This window comes from Lepisosteus platostomus, chromosome 9 (genome assembly GCF_059453375.1).
Source record: "Lepisosteus platostomus isolate fLepPlt1 chromosome 9, fLepPlt1.hap1, whole genome shotgun sequence".
Classification (NCBI taxonomy): Eukaryota; Metazoa; Chordata; class Actinopteri; order Semionotiformes; family Lepisosteidae; genus Lepisosteus; species Lepisosteus platostomus.
The window spans coordinates 44,970,023-44,989,999 of NC_142619.1; the positions used below are offsets into that span (position 1 = coordinate 44,970,023).

A 19,977-nucleotide genomic window follows, 5' to 3' on the forward strand; every position below is an offset into this window, starting at 1 on the left:
GCTTAATTCTTTAAAATCTGGTGAAATCCGCTTTCTAATAACTACATTTTTTAAAGCACCAAGCAACAGCTGCTATCCTAAATGGCAAAACTCTTTCCATATTAAGATGGATCTTTCCCCTTGTGATGAAATGCATCGTCATTACCTACCTTCATCTACTTTATACTCTGCTTGTTTCTCATCAATACGCCATGTGTGTACATAAAAGAATCCCTTAGGCATTCTGAAAATGTTTCAAAGCAGCTGAGATGTTCCTCTTTTCTGAAAAGACTGAAAAAAGCTCATCCTTTTCCTGGATGTTTGTAATGAGAAATGACTTATGACATGTGGTAGAATTTAAACACATCGATCAGCATTATAGAATTTACACACATTTTGAATAAATATATTGAATAAAGAATTAAACAGGAACAATACTCACTAATTCTACTATACTAAGTTATAATTGTTATTGGTGCAGAATAGGCCCCATAATACAGTTAAGGACATGCTGACCACCCCAGAGATGACTAAGCTAGCATTATTAATGAAGCAGAAGTTTGACTCGAGGAGTTCATATAATTGAAGCCTGATAAAGCAATATATTCTTAGGAGGGCAACTGGTGTGTCACAGAGTCAGGTAGGACTATCACTTATAAGAAACCACAGAGACTGCAGAAAGAATGTAAGAAAGTGATGCCAAGAACAATTGCCTTTGTTCTAGTGAAAAAATAAGTGACAGTAAAAATGACAATGATGATTAACTCACCCATTCACTAGCACCAGCTATTGCCTTATTAATAATTGATAAACAAAAGTCAAATAACTCATCGCCTGCCTACTCATTTTTTTTTCTTTAAAAATCAGGATCTCTTTCAGTACCCATCAGTTACAAAGGAGGTTTCTGAACCAGACATTCAAAAAAGTAGGTTCAAATCTCGAGGTTTGAAGGGTGGTCTATCATTTAAAAAAAACATCCAAGTATGTTTTCGGTTGTCCTGCTTTAAGGGACCTGATGAAGAACAACTGCAAAATTACATAATCACAAATGCTCACATGTACAGTACCTTGGCATACTAATAGTGAGAAACTGTTTGCTGCTGATACTTTATGAGGTCACTGTGATCAGTCTCACTGCACTGATTCAACAATGTGCTCTGCATGTATTAGCATTAAACACTGGGGGAGGTTTATCTGACTTCTCATGAAAAGCAGTCAGTTGTCTCTTTATAACCTTTTCAAGAAACCTTATACAGGGTCACATAAAAAAGAATAATAAACCAACTTTGCTTGGATGTGCTCCCTTTTCTTATCATAATATCAGTGTTAAACATAAAAAGGCTATTCCTCCCCATTAAATAGTATCATAAAGCATACATAATGTGTACAAAACATCTCACAGATAATTTTTCCAGACATATTTAATATTCAAGGAACTATTATTTATACATTACACAGTTCCATTCTTGTAAATAATGCAGAACCTAGTAATTTTCTAATATGGTGATTAACTTCAATTAAAAGCTGAACTAAATCTAAACTATTAACACTTAATGTTGATAGAACATCACAAAATCAAAGCTCTGTTCTTGCCAGACCACTGACCTTCATCACATAGACATGCAGTAAAGTGAAAATGAAAGTATGCTCCATTAAAATATTTAATAACTTAACAAGTTAAGATAAGGACCTTCACCTAGTCCTTACCAAGTCCGAATAGTAGATAAAACTAACCTCACTTGACAATAACACACTAACATTCTACTCTGTCATTACTTATTTAAAAACCTTCAGCCAGCATTCAATACCGTGGTGTGAAAAACTAAGTGCACACACTGATTCAGTAAGTTGTGAGGGTGTCTTTTCTCCACACTGTATACTGGGATGAACATTCCAAGGACAGCAAGCTGCAAAAACACACACTGAGAGATCAACAGGATTGGACAGACAAAAGTCATGGCCATGCATTTCTAAAGCTATACAACACAGTATGGGCAATTTTAACCACCAAAAGTCAATAGTTAAGGTCATTACTGAGTTATAGATTTTTAAAAGTATAGTACTGGTTTAACTGGGTGAAATTTCTTTTGAGAAGGTAAGAGGACACTGGATTCCATAACAAATCCAGTGTCAACCAGTGTTTCTTTTTGGCCTGGTAACACTCCACTAGACTTATAAAATCCCCATCATACTCAAGCTCTTTTTACAGTCATTGCTGAGCAACTCCAGTTCAGGCCTACCCTGCTATTGACACTTCTGCTTTGCTACAATATGAAGGCACAGCTTTTCTTCTCACCTTTCATATTCAGTCTTTACCTTTGATCTTTCCTAACAGCCCAATCCTATTTTACCCATACAGGTCTCCTTATCAACAGATCCAACTAAAACCAAGCATTACAACCAGGTTTATTATTTTATGAGCTCTCTTAAAGTGACACAAAACTAAAACCATTTCAAACATGCTCCAGTTATAAATGAATGTTATAAAAACAAGCATCCTTTGCAAGGTGAGAAGGTGAAAAGGTTAGATTGTAATAATAAAAATATAGTGTTTTCATACGAAAGTGTTTAACAGATACCAGGGGACCCACTTCAACCACCACTGATGAGCAGTACCCACCTGGGTGACACATGGCAGGTAAGAAGCAGATGCTGAATACGTGGGGCATTCATGCCACAAACACATCTTTCAACAACATCCCACTGAGCAAACTTAACCTTTACTTAATATCAGTAAAAACAAAAAGAAAATCCTCCCTTTGGATGATACTTCAACAACTGTTGTTTTGAACCAGAGGCTCTCTGAGTTTCGCAGATGGGGTCCGAGGTTGACAGGTTGGACTATAGGGGACTCGTGTTCCTTAGCTGCAAATATGTATCTTAAAAATACGCAATCTTGGGGATTAAACAAATCGACTCCTTTAAAGGCGTCTGGTTAATTGAGTACTCAATGAATGACCAAGAATGTTCAAAATGGATGATATGGGATTTGAGCTTCTTTTGATAATATCCTGGCCTTACTTATAAAAATAAAAAAATTATTAAATTTACATATCAATTTAGAGGAACATCTTTCTGACAGTACAGCACCCCCATGTATTTGGCAACTCTGTCCAACAGCCGTAGATATACCATCATAATTTTCTTGATGATTTTCAATTATGCAATTGAGTTCTGTCCACAACTCAGGACGTCACAAAACACCAGCACAATGAATCATGTTAACACTGCAATATTCACATATTGGTGTGCAAAATGGCAGAAAGAAATTTAATTTGATATTTAAAAAGTAAAAGAGTGTTTTGATAAATATACAAATAATTCAATAATGAATAATAAAATAATATTAATCAGAACATACCACATACACAAATACAGATGTAAGGTAATATAGTTTACATAAAATATAATACATACATATGTAGGTATATATTAAATTAGATTAAATAAAAACACAAAACAGCACAATATTTCTTATTTTTGTATTGTTTCACTACATAATCAGGTCACTGGGTCATTCCGCACAATGTGAAAGGAATCCATTATATTTGGCACAAACCTTTTCTCCTCATGTAACCAGCTCTCGGCTGTTGTTAATATTTAAATTACGCTTGTTTGTTTACATGCCTCTAAAATGTGTATATTGCTCTGTTCAGTTGTTGCTACAGTAACACAGTGTGTAAGATAAATGTTACTGCACGCAAAAATTTAGAGACGCAGAATAATGAAATACCTAGTAGGTTTCAAATATAACAGTAGTTGCAGTAGAAGCTTGTAGCGAGCTAATAAATCACATCACATCTCCCTGGGTCTATTATTGTTCCTATGGACCCAGGAGTAGCAGTAGGATGAGGAATATAGTAAGTGTTGGGGTATGTTTGGCAGAAACGGTAACATGTGCCAAAAGACCTACAGTGGTTTTTGTTTGACAGATTAAGAAATCATTACTTGTCTTCACATATCATTGTTGGCAAAATTGTTCAGAGACATGCCCAAAAAATTAACATATGACTGTAGGCAATGTCCTGATATTATTAATTTCGGGGTACAGTTGCTTATTGCTTTATTAAGTAAATAACATGAAGAATCAGAATATTATTAGCATAATAAATGTGCATATCAGTGAATTTACATTTGTACTGATGTTACAGGTTTTACAAATCTCAGTAAATAATGGAATATGTAGATACTGTATACAGTACGTATCATGTATAACTCACAACTCAAATCTGTGAAGCTTTCTCACTCTTCTGGGAGGGATCATCTTTCAAGATATTTTCCCTCTCCTGCTGATCAGCCTCCACAGCTACATCAAAGCCTCCTATTTTTGCCACAAAAAAGCAATGATGACACAAAAAGCTACAAAGCAGATTTGTGTAATGTGCTGCCTAAAACAAACTGGACCAGTTCAAATGCATTAAAAATGATAAATGAGCCCAAACGATTGATCAGGGCACCAAACAATTCTACATTTTTGGGAGTGATAACTTAAATGCACGTTCATATTCATGAATATGAAAACAAAGAAAAAAGAACAAAAACATGGATTTTGACATGTTTTTTTGATAATAGCTATTTATGATGCTGGCAAATGTAAGTTAACAGCATGTTGTGTCTTTGTGAATCAGTTGAATGATTTGATTAAGAGAAAACAGGTCACCAAAAGCACACAACTCTGACGTCACAAGATTTATGGATTTAGAAGGTAAATGACTTTATAAAGCTTCAAATGACATATTGTCAAGTTAACACTAACACTGGCATGATACAGGGAACAGCTAGCATTATGCCTGAGTGTTTATTTTACTTTACATTACTTCTAAGATGAATCATGGAGAAATGATAGGCTCAGTATATGATTTGGTAATATTTCATTTTCATTAACTGCAATAATTGACTAGATTATTCCATAACTCCCTTTACAAATGAGATCTGAAGGAGTACATCATATTCACAATGTACTCTTCTTCATCCTTTACATTATAAGTAGCATAGTTTAATGCGATTATGCAGCTTAAAGTCAATGTGAATAATAAGATCCAGTCATTTAACTCCACCTTGCGCTCTGCCAAACAGCCAAGCCTTATGGTTTAAAGCCAGCAGCCTTGTACCACATTCACAATTAACTTTCTTTCCTGAATCTGAATTTAACAACATCACATTTGTTCAAATGTCACAAGGCTTTAGGTGCTCATTGGACTTACTGTATAGTAGAGACTGATGCAGTGCCAAGAGGTCAGAGAGGTAGTTTAAATCCTAAGATCAGGCCAATAAGACTCCATACAATGCACGCCCACTCAAACGTCTGGCTGTACAGCACTCTTCAGCTCTTTTAATATCAAAAACTGGGTATCTATAAGAATGCAATACAATAAAAAAAAAGAATAAGGCACTGTCTTCTGCCTGAGCTGGTAAACCATTTTAGTTGTCTGAAAAATGAGTCTGAAAAATCTAACAATCTATACAAATCACATTTGTCAAATTCTTTCAATAAAGACGCATAAAGACGTGCTTAGGTTTGATTCTCGTCCTTGATTGCTGAAATGATGTTTGGCATGTACTGTCTTATATGCTTATTACAAAGCTCATTCTATTTAATTTAAAAACTGATACATCTGAAGTCCTCACGAAATATTGTACAACAGGCAGGCACTGTGTACTGAATGTAAACATGACACTGCTGAAGTTGAAATTCCCCAACCTGCCATGGTTACCAGTAATGTTTAAATGCTATTTGTCAAAAAGAAAGCTGCCGTCTGGTTTTGATTTCACACAGTAAATGAAGCAAATAAAATTAATGGAGGGCTGTGATTTTTCCAGCAAACTGACAGCCAAAAGTAATTAAAACTATCAATCAGGTATTCAAGTTCTCTCCATCTCCCTTTATTTATTTTTACCAGTTTGAGATAAATTTGAATTTTTAACTAACTGACCAATATTAATAATGTGCTGCCTAGGAGTAATAATTAATTAATGGATTAATGGCTATACACACACACACATCTCCAAACAAGTATTGTAGGCCAGTTCGTTCCATCAATCAAGTATGCTCGAGACCCTGTGACTATATATAAAACACAACCAAATCCCACTTGCTGCTTATGGAGAAATGAAAATAGGTATATTGAAAAAGGGGTTCCTGTTTCACTTGGAAAAATCCGATATATTCTACCACAAAACCATCAATATGGAAAAAGAACAAAGAAGCCTCCTACACAGAGAAGATGGGGTTAAGCCCATTATGAGAGACCAATCACAACAAGAGCATGCACTGCAATTCTCTGCAGTGAAGCACAGAAACAAGTCAAGCTGTCATTCTGCGAGAGCTGCCCTACAGCCACTGTGTAAAATACTTCTCACTTTGGGAAGACTGGATCTGAATGTTGTCTCTGGAGACATGATGGCTTCAGCATGTTAAATTACTTTCATTACGCATTTTCAGACGTTTATTGATTTTCTGGAGCAGAAACAGAAGCAGACACAGAAGCACCAGCCTCTGTAGTAGTAGCGGCAGCAGCAGCAGCAACAGCAGCCACCGCCACCAAACACTAGTAACAGGTTCACCACATTTTTTTTCTTGAACGGCAAGAATTTCAGAACAGCTGGATGAAAGTGGGGCAGGTTTCTTTAAATCCCTGCTCCTCAAGTGCAGTTTTGGATGTTCTCAGAATGCAGGATGCCTGGAAACAAAGGGGATGGTGAAGCTGTGGTGATCGGACTGCTTTAAGAGCTTGTAAAGATGCATTTCCAAAGCACTTCTACGGCAAGGTAAAATTCTCTCTTCTACTGGCTGGAAGAAAAAAGACCCAGCCTTAATAAAGCAGAGTATTTTAATAACTGATTTTTAATTTTTAATATTCAAAAAGAAAAACGAGAGTCAAGTAACACCTTAAAGATATTACAATATTAAAAAAAACAGCAGTTAGTCGGATTTCTAAACAGTACAGGTCACAGAACAAAAACTGTACTAGAAAACATGTAGCATTCTTACATAGGAAGCATACATTTAGTGTCCTGTAGTGTGATATATGCATACAAACATGCATATAGACAGTATTTATAGATAGTACAGTCTTCATCTAGTTTTAAACTCAAGTAATTGTTTTAACTGAATATTAATTTTATACCATTTAGAAAACGTGTTGTAGAAAAACATTCTAAACATACACATTAATGCTGAAACAAACACCTTCATGAAATGCATACGGTATGATATTTTCAGCCGTGCTTGTAACAGATTTTTGTATGCTGAAAATGCCGAGCTCTCCGTATATTTAAACAAGTCCATGCTGTGCTGTAATCACTGGGAACAGCATCAGAGCAAGACACTACAGTAACTCTAAGCATGTAGTGTAATATTTAGTTCCAAGAAAATTTTAAAATCAAAGTGTTTTTTTACAAGGGCAATGACAGATGTGTCTTTTCCCAATGTGATAGATTACTAGATTGAAGTTTGTTTTCTTTTAAACTATAATTTGGATTTATTAAAACATTCTGGTTTAAAGGGGAAAAAGACTTACATGTGGATATAACTGCATAATAGAAGAGGAAAACTGCATTTTGGACACAACATATGACTAAAGCTTCAGCTTCTAACACTCTTTGACAATTTTCCCCAGTGTGAGATTTCTGCGTGTTCACTTTTAATTTTAATTTAAACCTAGTGTGTGCTGTTTCACAATTTATCAGCATAGTTACTGATATTCTATTAATCTAAAAGGAATAGCAGCATTATAAAGTAAGAGACTTAGCTCTTTTCCTTTTTATAATTTGTCTGGCTCCACAGCCCCCTGTGAGCCAAACATGCAGTGTTCCTTCTGAAACCCTGAATAAATAGAATATTAGGAACAACATGTTCATACTCTGCTGGACTTCAAGATTAACATCCAATGAACCTATCGAAATATAACTGTGCTTGTGTACTAAAATAAGTATCCTACTTCAACATATTCAAATGTAGTTCATATTCTCGCAATACTCTGGTTCTCCTGTATGTTTATCAAGAAAAAGTGAAAGGGCAACCTAATCTCTGAGCATGCATTTAACATAAGCAAAGTTTGCACTGTTTGATGGAGAAGACTGTAGTTAACCAACTGTCTATAACAAATGACATATTTGGTCTCTCAGAGAACTCTCAGTTGAATTTAATTAACAGCCTCTCTATTAATTTCCAGGATATACACAATGAAGTAACTACAAAAGATAAAGGCACCACTAATCAAGGCTTTTATAATGGATTATGTCTTTACCGGCTCCAGAAAGTCCACTCGCTCTTACAAATAATGACTGAATAAATAAGGCTGGCTGTCTGCTCGAAACTCTAGCAGTCTTCTTACTTCTAATACAAGGGCTTTCATTTCTCCCTGATGGAGAGAATCTTTACCTGAACAATTTCTCCAAATCAGCCCTCCTCTGAAGCTGACAAGGTGTTCAAAGTGGAAGACGTGTAATTCTTATTTACAATTCACTGCATCTCATTCCTGCAGCAGTCAAAAGGCTTTTAATATGGCAACACAAAGTAAAAGGACTATGAAGATCTACATCAATTAGCTGACTGAAGCTCCTCAGCTCACTCTGCGCCCTCAGCCTTAACACAATTGCACGCAAATCTTATGCTCAGCTGACAAAGGGATACATTTCCATCCTGGACTTATAATTAGCTCCTTTTACACTGTGACAGAAAATAAACTGCTCTCTGAAGAACCTGGCTCTCCATGTTTTTCTTTTATAAACCGTGAAAACAATCTCATTGAACAAGTTTACAAATAAATAGTTTTTCCCAACATGAAACTTTTTTTTGATGAGTAAGAAACTGGATAATAAAATGCACACTTTATTTGCTTGCTACAAAAAGGAGAATCCGACATCTGTGAAATTTACACATACTCTTCAGTATTTAAGAGTTGGCTGCCTGGGAATACAATATTTTTGTAAACAGGACATGGCTTGGACATTTAATTCCTGATCCTCTCATCTATCAAATCTTTTGGCCAGAAAGTCTTGAGGACACAAGTTTCATTCATCTGGAACGTGGAAACACACTCAAACCAGGGAAGTGAATGTCAAGCCTCGAAGAATTAAAGAACCAAATAAGTGTCCAGCAAGGTGAAGAGCAACGCAAATCGCTGTAGTGAACTAAAAGAAAAAAAAAATGGTTGGGTCTAATGACATCCTATACAAACAACGGCAAATCAGCTTTAGCCCATTTACAGCCTCCTGAGGCTAAGAAAACACTAAGGGGAAAGGTAAGTCACAGGCTGCATGAACCCAATCATTTTTCCAGCATTTCCCTTTGAAAGCAAGGAGGCCTTGCCGCCTTTTGCTTGTTGGCTTCTGCGACAGTCATTTCCATCACGATTCCCTCAACACATCCCCTGTATGACCTCCTCTGGAAAAATCAAAAAGTCCAGTGTAAATATATTTGGCTTCCACATAATTTTCCATTCCTAGAAAAGGCTGTTTTGAAATCCAAAGAACAAATTAGTGAATTAATTTACTTAATTCAAGTAATGGTGTTTTAATGTAAGCATGCTGCATTTACACGAGCCTTTAAAATAACACTGAGTAGAAGAGATTAAATGTAAATTCATAAATAAAAAATTGTACAGTACCTTCCCATCTTATTGATGCTAAACTGCTAGTGCTTCAGCATTGTTTATGGTGTATGTACTGCAATCAGAAGAAATATTAATGCATTTATATGTTTTTCCAGTTAACACATAATAGCCAAGACACCATAAAGTACTTAATGCTGAAGCCCTAAAACACTAAATATTTTTGAGATAACAACTCTGCTGCTGCTCAGAATCCACACTTGGTAAAAGTAGTGCCATTTATGTCTTGCTTATTTTACCATGCAGAAAAATCTTAATGGTTTGAATTTGAGTTGCACTAATGTTGGTTACAGAACATAGATAGAATAGATCTTTTTGTACTTTAGCATCTTCATGGATCAACTGCTCTCATTACATAATTCATACTTTCAAACAATATTTCATTCTGGTTTTATATTAGTATTACACAAAAAAGCTAACAAAAAATTTTATTGTGTAAGTGAAGATGTCAAATAGATTTAGTTAAGCATTCTAATACTTTTTTAAAGTATAATCATGATTTGAAAGTGGCAGAACTAAAGCTCACAATATATTCTTATACATTATATATGAATTATATTCTGACCTTGACAATGATATAGTCCTCCCACTTCTTGCCACAGTGTTTGAAGTTATTTTCATGATAAAAGTTGATGATGCGATAAGCCTGCTAACAATTATAGCACTAATCCAAAACATCATTATTTGCAGGATAATGCATATCCCCCCAGTGCTGGAAGTCACCATGCAGTCGGAAAACAACGTTACTGTACGAGACAGTACTGAATCCATCAGCAGCAACATGAATCAGGCATTGCCATACCCACTGAGCTTTCAGGTTTCACTTACTGGCTTTCTCATGCTGGAAATTGTTTTGGGCCTCAGCAGCAACTTGACAGTGCTCGTCTTGTACTGCATGAAGTCAAACCTGATCAATTCAGTCAGTAACATTGTCACTATGAACTTGCATGTGCTGGATGTCATTATTTGTGTGGGCTGCATCCCCCTCACCATCGTTATTATTCTGCTTTCCCTAGAAAGCAACACAGCTCTGATCTGCTGCTTTCATGAGGCCTGTGTCTCTTTCGCCAGCGTGGCGACCGCAGTCAACGTGCTTGCGATCACTCTGGACCGCTATGATATTTCGGTAAAGCCAGCAAACCGTATCCTCACCATGGGTAGGGCAGTCATGCTGCTCACAATCATTTGGATTGTGTCATTCTTTAGCTTCCTGATACCATTCATGGAGGTCAGTTTCTTCAACTTTCAAGGTGACAAAACGGAGCAAAACAAGACTCTCCCTGGCACGGACACCAACAGATATTACACTGAGCTGGGGCTGTATTATCACCTCCTTGCCCAGATCCCCATTTTCTTTTTCACTGCCATTGTCATGCTCATCACGTATTCCAAAATCCTGCAGGCTTTGAACATTAGGATCGGTACCAGGTTTGCCACAGTGCAAAAGAAAAAAGCCCGGAAGAAAAAGACAATATCGATGACCACACAGCACGAAACCACCGACGTGTCGCAGAGCAGTGGAGGGCGTAATGTCATGTTCGGCGTAAGGACTTCGGTGTCCGTCATCATTGCTCTGAGGAGAGCTGTGAAGCGTCACCGTGAGAGGCGGGAGAGACAAAAGAGGGTTTTCAGGATGTCCCTCTTGATCATCTCCACCTTCCTGCTGTGCTGGACACCTATCACTGTTTTAAACACAATCATTTTAAGCGTGGGGCCAAGCAGTCTTCTGGTCAGGCTAAGACTTGGCTTTCTGGTGATGGCTTATGGAACCACAATATTTCACCCGTTGCTATACGCCTTCACGCGACAGAAATTTCAAAAAGTACTAAAGAGCAAAATGAAAAAAAGAGTGGTGTCCATAGTGGAGGCAGACCCCTTGCCTAACAATGCAGTCATTCACAACTCGTGGATAGACCCAAAACGGAACAAAAAAGTGACTTTTGAAGAAAACGAAGTTAGGCAGAAATGTCTAGCAAGCGAAGAAGTGGAATAAGCAAATTACATGTAAAATGCCATTTACTCCAGTCAGGTAATAATGCATAATACACAAATCACTCATCCAAAGTAGTTATGTAAATACAACTGTAATAAATGTACAAATGTCCAAAATGGGGGATTATTTATTATTATTTATTGTTAAAAACATTTTAGAAGTTGATACAGGACTGTGTGTACATATTGCATGGTTTTTGTAAATGTCACTATACATTGTGTAAATACTTAAGATCCATGTATATATTATATATGTATATATATAAAAAAGCCACTTAAGCACTATATCTCTGTCCCTTTATAATAAATAGCCTCGAGTAGGAAAAATATTGTGTGCTATTAAGGCGTCCTTACTAACTGCAATTAACTCAACATTGCGTGAAAATGAGACAATATACCACTACAACATCACGTCAACACATATTATATACTACTGACCAGCTGTGAGCAGAGATTTATTACTTTATTTAATCCTCCACCCCACTCATCCATCCTTTGGCTCTAACCTCATAAAATATTTTAAATGGATCTGGTTAAGCTTTCAAACCAGAACATGTTTGTTTGGAAGAGATGTATTAAGATATAGCAATGGGAGTCTTTAAATGTGTTAAGCACTGTGTTTCGTAGGTCATTACTGCTTCAGGCTAATTAGAAACGCTGATCAGAGCTATTATGATGATCTGAAAAGCCTTTTTTAAATTACTTTTTTTTTTACAAAAAGGTGTTTCAAGATGTAATCTCAGGTTATTTAGCTAATAGTATTTCTTTTAGAGGCTTTGTGAACTCTGATATAGCTACTGGAACAGCTCAGAAAGCTGGAAGGACGGTGATATGCTAAATGATTGAGGGAGTGACTTTAATAGGCTGTTCAATCGTTATGTCTGCTTAATGAAAGAAGAGTGGTATTGCACTTATAAGGGGCTTAACCAACAATGTTTGGTTATCAGGTTCGCATTCATTTGCTGAAAAAAAAAAACTACAACCACTGGGTATTTTTAATAGAATAGTTAGAATTAGGAGAATATTAAGTAACTAGTTTAAATAAGCTTAGAACTGCAGAGTCTGCATGCAGAAAGTCAATATTCTATAGTGGCACACAATTCTATAGTGAATGCCTACAATTCTCCTGGCTTTTTCCACAGCTGCATTGACTGTGCATCACAAACATATTCTCACTAAATCAAATATTTTTCATTATGTGGAAAAAGCCTACCTTGCAGCTCATCTTACATTTAAATTATGTAATTTACCAAGGTACAGAGCCATTAACAAGTTGTCAAGTCATGCCTATTTATATATTGCTTATCTTTACCTACTGCTAATGGCAGTAGTCATGGTGATCTGAATAAAACAATTCTTACAAGTCTTTACCATTTAAAAGTTATGATGTTCTGATGATTGTACAAATACTGTAGTAATATGTGCATTGTTATGCATTAGGAAATTGTAGAGTGGTGAAAAGGCTATCATTTAAAACTGAGATTACAAAATTCACTGGGAGAATAATGCTCTATAGCCGGTGCATTAAGACCTGTAGATGGGGGAGGGGGAAGCAAGTGTACTGGTAAGGTCTGTGTTAATATTAAGCTACTAACGTACTGTATAAGAAGAAAGACAGCAGACATCTATATTGGAAGCATTTTATCCAGCATTGTGCTGTTAAAGAACAGGATATTTAATGTTTTGTGCTGTTACTACAGTAAACATTTTACCAAAATATCAAAATTAAGCACACTCTCAGTAGACCCAGTGGTGTTTTATATGCACACTTATGAAAGAAATCTGCAAATGTTTTATTCACGTAGAATAAAAGATCCAAGGTGTTTTTCCCCTATATGATATTGAAATGAGCTGTTTTTTAACATTTTTCCCTCATTATTTGCTAAGGAGAGACATGGAGAACATCCTATAAGAGGGTGATAGCATAGCCCCCTCTGTCACAAGGACAGCTTTGTTACTTATTATTCTAAATGTACTAATATTTATGAATAACAAGATTTGATTTGAAGTAGCAGTAAAAACAGATGTTATGTAAACCAAACCAATACTGATGCAAGAGAGGATGGCCTGTGACCCTACTCCACACATTTCAAGGACATAAAAGGTTTACCCAGGCAGACACCTTTTTACAGTGACCTTCACCATGGTAACAATGCCAATCACTGCATTAGCGTGAGCACAACTCTGCATCTCTCTGAATTACACTTTATCATTAAAACCATAACCCTTTATATTCTGTCAAATAAATGCAGCTAAAAGGTAAAGAGCCTACCAGTGAAATCATAACGCAGATCAATTATTAATGTAGGGAAAAGAGCTGTGAAATAAGAGAGCCTTTCCAATGTACAATGCAGCAGCTCATCAGTTTCCCACTCCTTTAGGTCAAACAGGCTTTACAGAGGAAAAGAGCAATCACTGCAGCTGAAAGTGCTGTAATCTTACAAATATTGTGAAGCCACTCCTTTGGTGTAGACACAAAGTGCAGCCACGCAGAATCATTTTATGCATTTTTCTTAACTTTGTGTTGCGACGTCTGACATCCTAGATACTCACAAACAAATGCCATTACCTTTGGTCGTAAATGTGCTAAAATGATTAAATGCATAATTTTAGTCAAGGTTTCAATACAATGAGAAATCCTTTCACAAGACATAAAACCCTTTCAAACACGCTTTGCTGACCTTGAACAAAGGACATTTCTGTATAACAGATGATTTGTCTACACTGACACATTAAGTGTAAACAGCATTTCTGAACCATCTAAGCTTTTTTTTTTCCCGCTGTAGAAGTAAAGTGTCTCCTCTGAAATACAGCAACATCACTATCATAACTACCAAAACCCTCCTAGTGATAGTGTAAGTACTGTTATCATTTCTGCACAATTTTAAGAATATCAGCCTTAAGAAAGCCAACTTTTTGGTCACACAGCAGTGCAGAAAAGCCTGTCGCTGCAACAGCTGTTGTTAATGCATGTAAGAAACAAGATTCCAGATCACGTCTATCACAGAAACAACAAACACATGTAATGGTGACACTGTATAACAGATTGCCTTAGAATTGAATTAATGATGCAAAGTTTAATATGAATTTCCAGTAATATCCAATGCAAGGAGGGGACATTTAATTTACATTTCAAAATAAAGACCAAAAAGCCTTTTTAGTTACCAATGTGAAAACCTGGGACTGGAGTAAAACCACATTTATTTACCAGCCTACTGCAGCTGCCACTGTAGCCTCATTAAAGTTTAAGGTTAAAAACAGTCATGAAAGGCTCCCTTTCTTTTGATCTATACATTTATTTTTCCAGAAGCAGTAAGAAGTCAGACAGCAGCTTGGATTTGTTAATGTGTTTGCTAGTAACTGTGAAATGAAACCTACTCCACAACAAATATCACCTACAAGCAACCACAAATCTTTAACAATACGAATAGAATAATTCCTTGGATGGTTTTTAATAAAGTGCATAAAAGACCACGTTGAATCAATGTTTAAAAAATCATTATCAGAGGGTATTTTCAAAGCCTTTTTGAAGAAATTGATCCTAGTTATATGATACAAAGGAACAGGTAAAGGGTTATTCCATGCTGAAAGGAAAAGAAACAAAACATTTTGGCTGTGGAGCCTTCTTCAGGTGTAAAGAAGGACACCTGCTGAAGGCTCCACAGCCTAAACATTGCGTCTTTTTTCTTTTCAGCATGGAATAAACCTTTACCTCTTCCTTTGTAACCTATGCATACTGATTCATCTCCCTACTTAAACTTCTAGTTATATGATGAAGAAAGAGACAATAGAGATGTGGAAAATCAAAATAAAATGAAAATGTTTTTCAGCCTAACCATTCTGGAATTTTGAATGGGTTCTATCTGTAAAGAGAAAAATTGGAACACATTTTGCAGTGAGCATAATGTTTCAAAAATGTCAATCACAATCTTTTTATTTTGGGAAAAAAAGGGCAATTATGAATACCACAGTACCAGAATAAGAATATACAAGTACATTTATGTTTTCCTTCCTGAAAGTGATTTAATATTGATATATCCAGCAATTTCTCTTCACTTAGAAAAATCAAAAGCGCTCATGTAATGTCAAAATGTTAATGAGGCATTCTGTTATTTTTCTTGACAATTAGGAGTCTTTCTATTTTTAATTGCAGTAGATTCCTATTAATTACTTAGCCAATTTCCCCCAATTTGAACAACATTACAAGCCATTAACCTAAAAGTAATAGAAGCAATTATTTAGCTTTATGAGAAAAATGATTGAAACAGATGAACTAGAGCTATAAATGACAATTATACCCAAAAAAATGTATTGATTTAAACATTTTTCCTTGACTTACTTTTCAGATGCAAAAGCAAATAACTATCTCATATTCTCAAAACAGTCAAGGAGCTATGTGTTGTGGAATAATTTTAATATTAGGAAAAACTCATTTAGGCTGTGTGCTTCCTTCTACCAATTGCATATTTTCAAAAACACTTTCTGAAACAGCTCATGGTTTCTTAAATAATCTCATCTAATTTTGATTAGAAAGTGGACTGTACTTTCTCTAAATTATCTGATCATATTTCCAATACAGAATAATATGTTTTTATTAAGTTACTTCAAGGCTTAAATAAAAACTTAATAATAGTAATAGTTGAACCTCTCTTGCTTGGAAACATTTTTTGTTTCGTCATCAATGAGTTTTCCATGAGTTTTTAGACCAGAGGAAAGGAAAAAAAAGCAGTTAAGGCTATTATGCACAACAACAAAAAACCCTAAGTAAACATTTGTTGTCAAGACAACAAATGAAAACATTCTCCAGAAATTCATCTGTACAATTTTTGATGGGTTTTACAGGTGGACGAGTTGAGTGTGAAGATATATTCATTAATTTTGGTCACTGAAAAAAGAACAAGCTAGTTATTTACTGATGCTGTTTATATGACTATGAATGGAAACTAACTGTGAGAGACCTTTCACTGTTCTTAAAGCTTTAGTTTCGGATTTATGTGCATATTTTCAGCAGCTAGTTAAATGTTATATTTAACTATTTTTTTTAAATATAAAACTCAATTATCAGAAAATATAAAAACATGTGCAAGTCTTCCAACAAATTAAATAGTTTTGAGTTTAACTGCATCTGCTGGTCTTATAAGTAGGACAAACATTTTTAGTACTAAAACGATTTGTTTCCACTCACTACGGAATAACATGAACACCATCTTGGATCTACCCAATTCTAGTGAGTCACGGAATCACAAGACAGCACTTTGCATCAACAGTATATACAGTATATAAAATAAAACAATGATCCTGATCTCCTGCAACAGGCAATGAGAAAATGAAATGTTATAATGAACAGGTATAAACAGGGTCAGAAATTTTAACAGGTTTTTCATTGGCCATCTGCTTGCCAATAATGTAGTGTTCAAACTAATTTTGCCAGTACCACTCTTCACAATAGGAAGATACGTTTTTTAGCAACCAGAGAATGATCACATTCTGTATTTCTAAATTCAATGACCTGCCTATGATAATTGCCACATATTACCATATCAACAGTCAAAACCCTTCAGATGTTCCCATTCAACCTTTTCTCAACATTTTTAGTCTCCAGAATTTCAGCTCCCAAGTATTGTTTCAATCCCCTGGTGACTAATTTGTTTGCCACATTTTTCCTGCATTTTCATTTTCCTTCAGCCAAAAACACAATACATATGAAAATGTAACTTGAAACTATAATGTTTAAAATGAACTTTCCCCAACAGTGGCTTTGTTAGAGATTTAGTGTGTTCAACTTGTTGAGCTCCCACATGTTCTTTATAAGTATATAGAGTAGCCGAGGGCAATAATTGGAAGGTTTTGTCTTTCCCCACAGTGAGTCTGGCAGAACTAATATAATTACTCACACAGATGTAAGGAAGAACAAAAAGTGGAACATGGAAAAATGGAAGCACAAAGAACTAACCTGTATATGATAAACAAAAAAAGATCAGAAAAGCACTCAGCTATTGACATCTTCTTTAATATATACTGTGACATCTGTGACAACTGCATATTGTGAAAGAAATAAAAAAAAAACTACCAAGAATGAGAGGCTAACAGCATAATTTTATGTTTCTGCATTCAAAGTAAAGGCTGTAGAAGAGTATTGCATTTCCTTTGCCTCACTCACTGTGTGAGGGATTGGGCTTTTAATTACATAATACCACACACATACAGTTATATAATAACTACGGCCTTAGAACAGGTGAAGATAGCTTCCTGACTAACATCTTTCTGACATTCAGATTCACAAAACAATGAATTATTTACAAGGTCATAGTCATCAGAAATTTGGAGGTGTCGCTAGAGTCAAACTAAAATGATATTTTACTTGTATTAATATGTATGAGACACTGCAGAAGGTACCTTTTAAATTGATCCTCTCGGCTTTTCTCGAGAGTGTGCCGAGATCGAAAGACAAGTAGTCCAACAACATCCTTAATTACAAAATTAGCAGTCAAGACAAATCAGTGTAATACAGGGCACACCCGCTGATAAAGGATTTCCACATTCACAATCAGGATTCATGAGGAAACATACTGACATGAAAATGACTCCAAGCTATCAATTCTGAATTAAAATTTGTCCTGAAATTTACTGATAAATACTGTAGCTCTTTGATAATCACATATTGTTTTTAAATGGTTAGCTCTCATACAAAAAAACTGTCATGGTTTTTCTTCCACGCATCACATTTGACAGCTTCTGTATTTCTCACCCATTGGCAGTGCACATTAATTTAAAGCCTGCAACTCAAAACTTATCAGACCTTCTTCCCTATAAAAATAATAAGCTGTGCTCTGCTGTGTATTCCTCCCATTAGCATCTCTTCTGCCTCTGTGCCCCCTCACTGTTTTAACTTCCATTTTATTACTCAATCCATATAACAGACCCGTTTTGTTGAACACTCTGTGCCTGCAGGCTAAATCCTACCTGCTCTCTACTTGAAACTTGCATTAGCCAGCAGAATCAAAGCAGAAAAGGAAACAAATTATATTACATATTGTGCATAGCTTTTCTATTATCTAAAGACAATGCACACTTACTGTAATTTAATATGATTTTGCTATCACAGAGAAGAAAAAAAGGAATCAAACACTCTTCTGTCTAGCTTCACAAATTATTGGTCACAGTCAATTTCAAAGAGCTGCTCACAAATGAAACAGTCATGGTTTTAGAAAAGGAAAGGATAGTGCAACATCCCTTATAAAACTAATAATTCGGAAAATCTCTCTTAAAAAATTAAAAAAAATATTGCATTAGCCTAAGACCATTGCTCTTGTAATACACAAAAAGCATTAAGCAAGCATGAAATCTCTGGGTCCGTTACAGAAGGAAACACTGGACGCCACTCTATTGGATGTGAGTAAATTACAGTCCATGTAAGTAAAATTACATAGTATTCCCTAGTATTCTGTGTTTTGCTCCTTTGTGGCCTTTTTTTCCCCACTGTAAGGCTGTACAAGCACAACATATGGAGGTATCATGTATATCTTAATACTTAAATCTGTGTGGCAGTTCTAAAGCTCAAATAATTACCAGCAACTCTGTAGCCTCTGCTCTGCACAGCATCTTTTCACTTGCTAGTAGTTATCTGACTCATCAGTCCAATTAAACTTGAAAATAACAAGCACTCTAGAAACACAGCCTGACAACCATGCTCTTTGTGCTAAGTATATTTTCTTTAATTCTATTTTCAAATTACTTTTTATTCATTGCCTGTTCAGCTTTCGGTCAACTCTACTTCTATCCAAATTGCATTCAGCCTGATTATACACACACACCATTTCAATGGCAATTTCAGTTTTGGGTTATTTAAAACAAGGCGATTAAAATTTTCATTAAGAAAGCCTGCAATCAGGTGTGGGCCTTGCATCCTGTGTAGCTTGGAAAAAAAAGTAAAAATGAAAAATACAGATTGGGTGCTACAGGTCTGTCACTGATCCGACTGCTTTGCGGCAATATTCAATATAAACTAGAAAAATTTCACAATGCATAAACAGACACACCTCGGAAACCATGGGAGAGGAGGGACAGCGCTCTTGAAAAAAAGCATGCTGGGAGAGCAAACAGGGGAAAGACTGGCAGCGTGACCATGTGACCCCCAGTCCTGACGGACCAGGTAAATGCAGCACACCACATCATTCTGGATCAATGGCACACTCAGCTTTACAGATACTGGAAATGCTGTCGTATATAAGGTACGTCCACCGGAAAACATTGTGTTTTCACTCAGGTGGGTGACTAAGGTTTCAGTTTCATCTTCATTTACCTTGATTATTTAAAGCTCTATTTATCTTCATCATTATGTTCCAAGTCATTAAACGACACGCAATAACTGCTTACAATAACTCATCCTGCG

The 19,977-nt window shown here is 35.8% G+C and overlaps 2 protein-coding genes across 2 annotated transcripts in view; one reads left to right on the forward strand and one right to left on the reverse strand.

Moving 5' to 3' along the window:
• The window catches only part of cog5 (component of oligomeric golgi complex 5), a 187,072-nt gene that overhangs the window by 152,125 nt on the left and 14,970 nt on the right, over window positions 1-19,977 (reverse strand). The window lies entirely within an intron of this gene.
• Window positions 6,129-11,912, forward strand: gpr22a (G protein-coupled receptor 22a). The gene is made up of 3 exons (XM_088645192.1): window positions 6,129-6,747; window positions 8,154-9,224; window positions 10,284-11,912. The coding sequence occupies exon 3, from the start codon at window positions 10,288-10,290 to the stop codon at window positions 11,584-11,586; it is 1,299 nt and encodes a 432-aa protein (XP_088501318.1). The 5' UTR covers window positions 6,129-6,747; window positions 8,154-9,224; window positions 10,284-10,287; the 3' UTR covers window positions 11,587-11,912.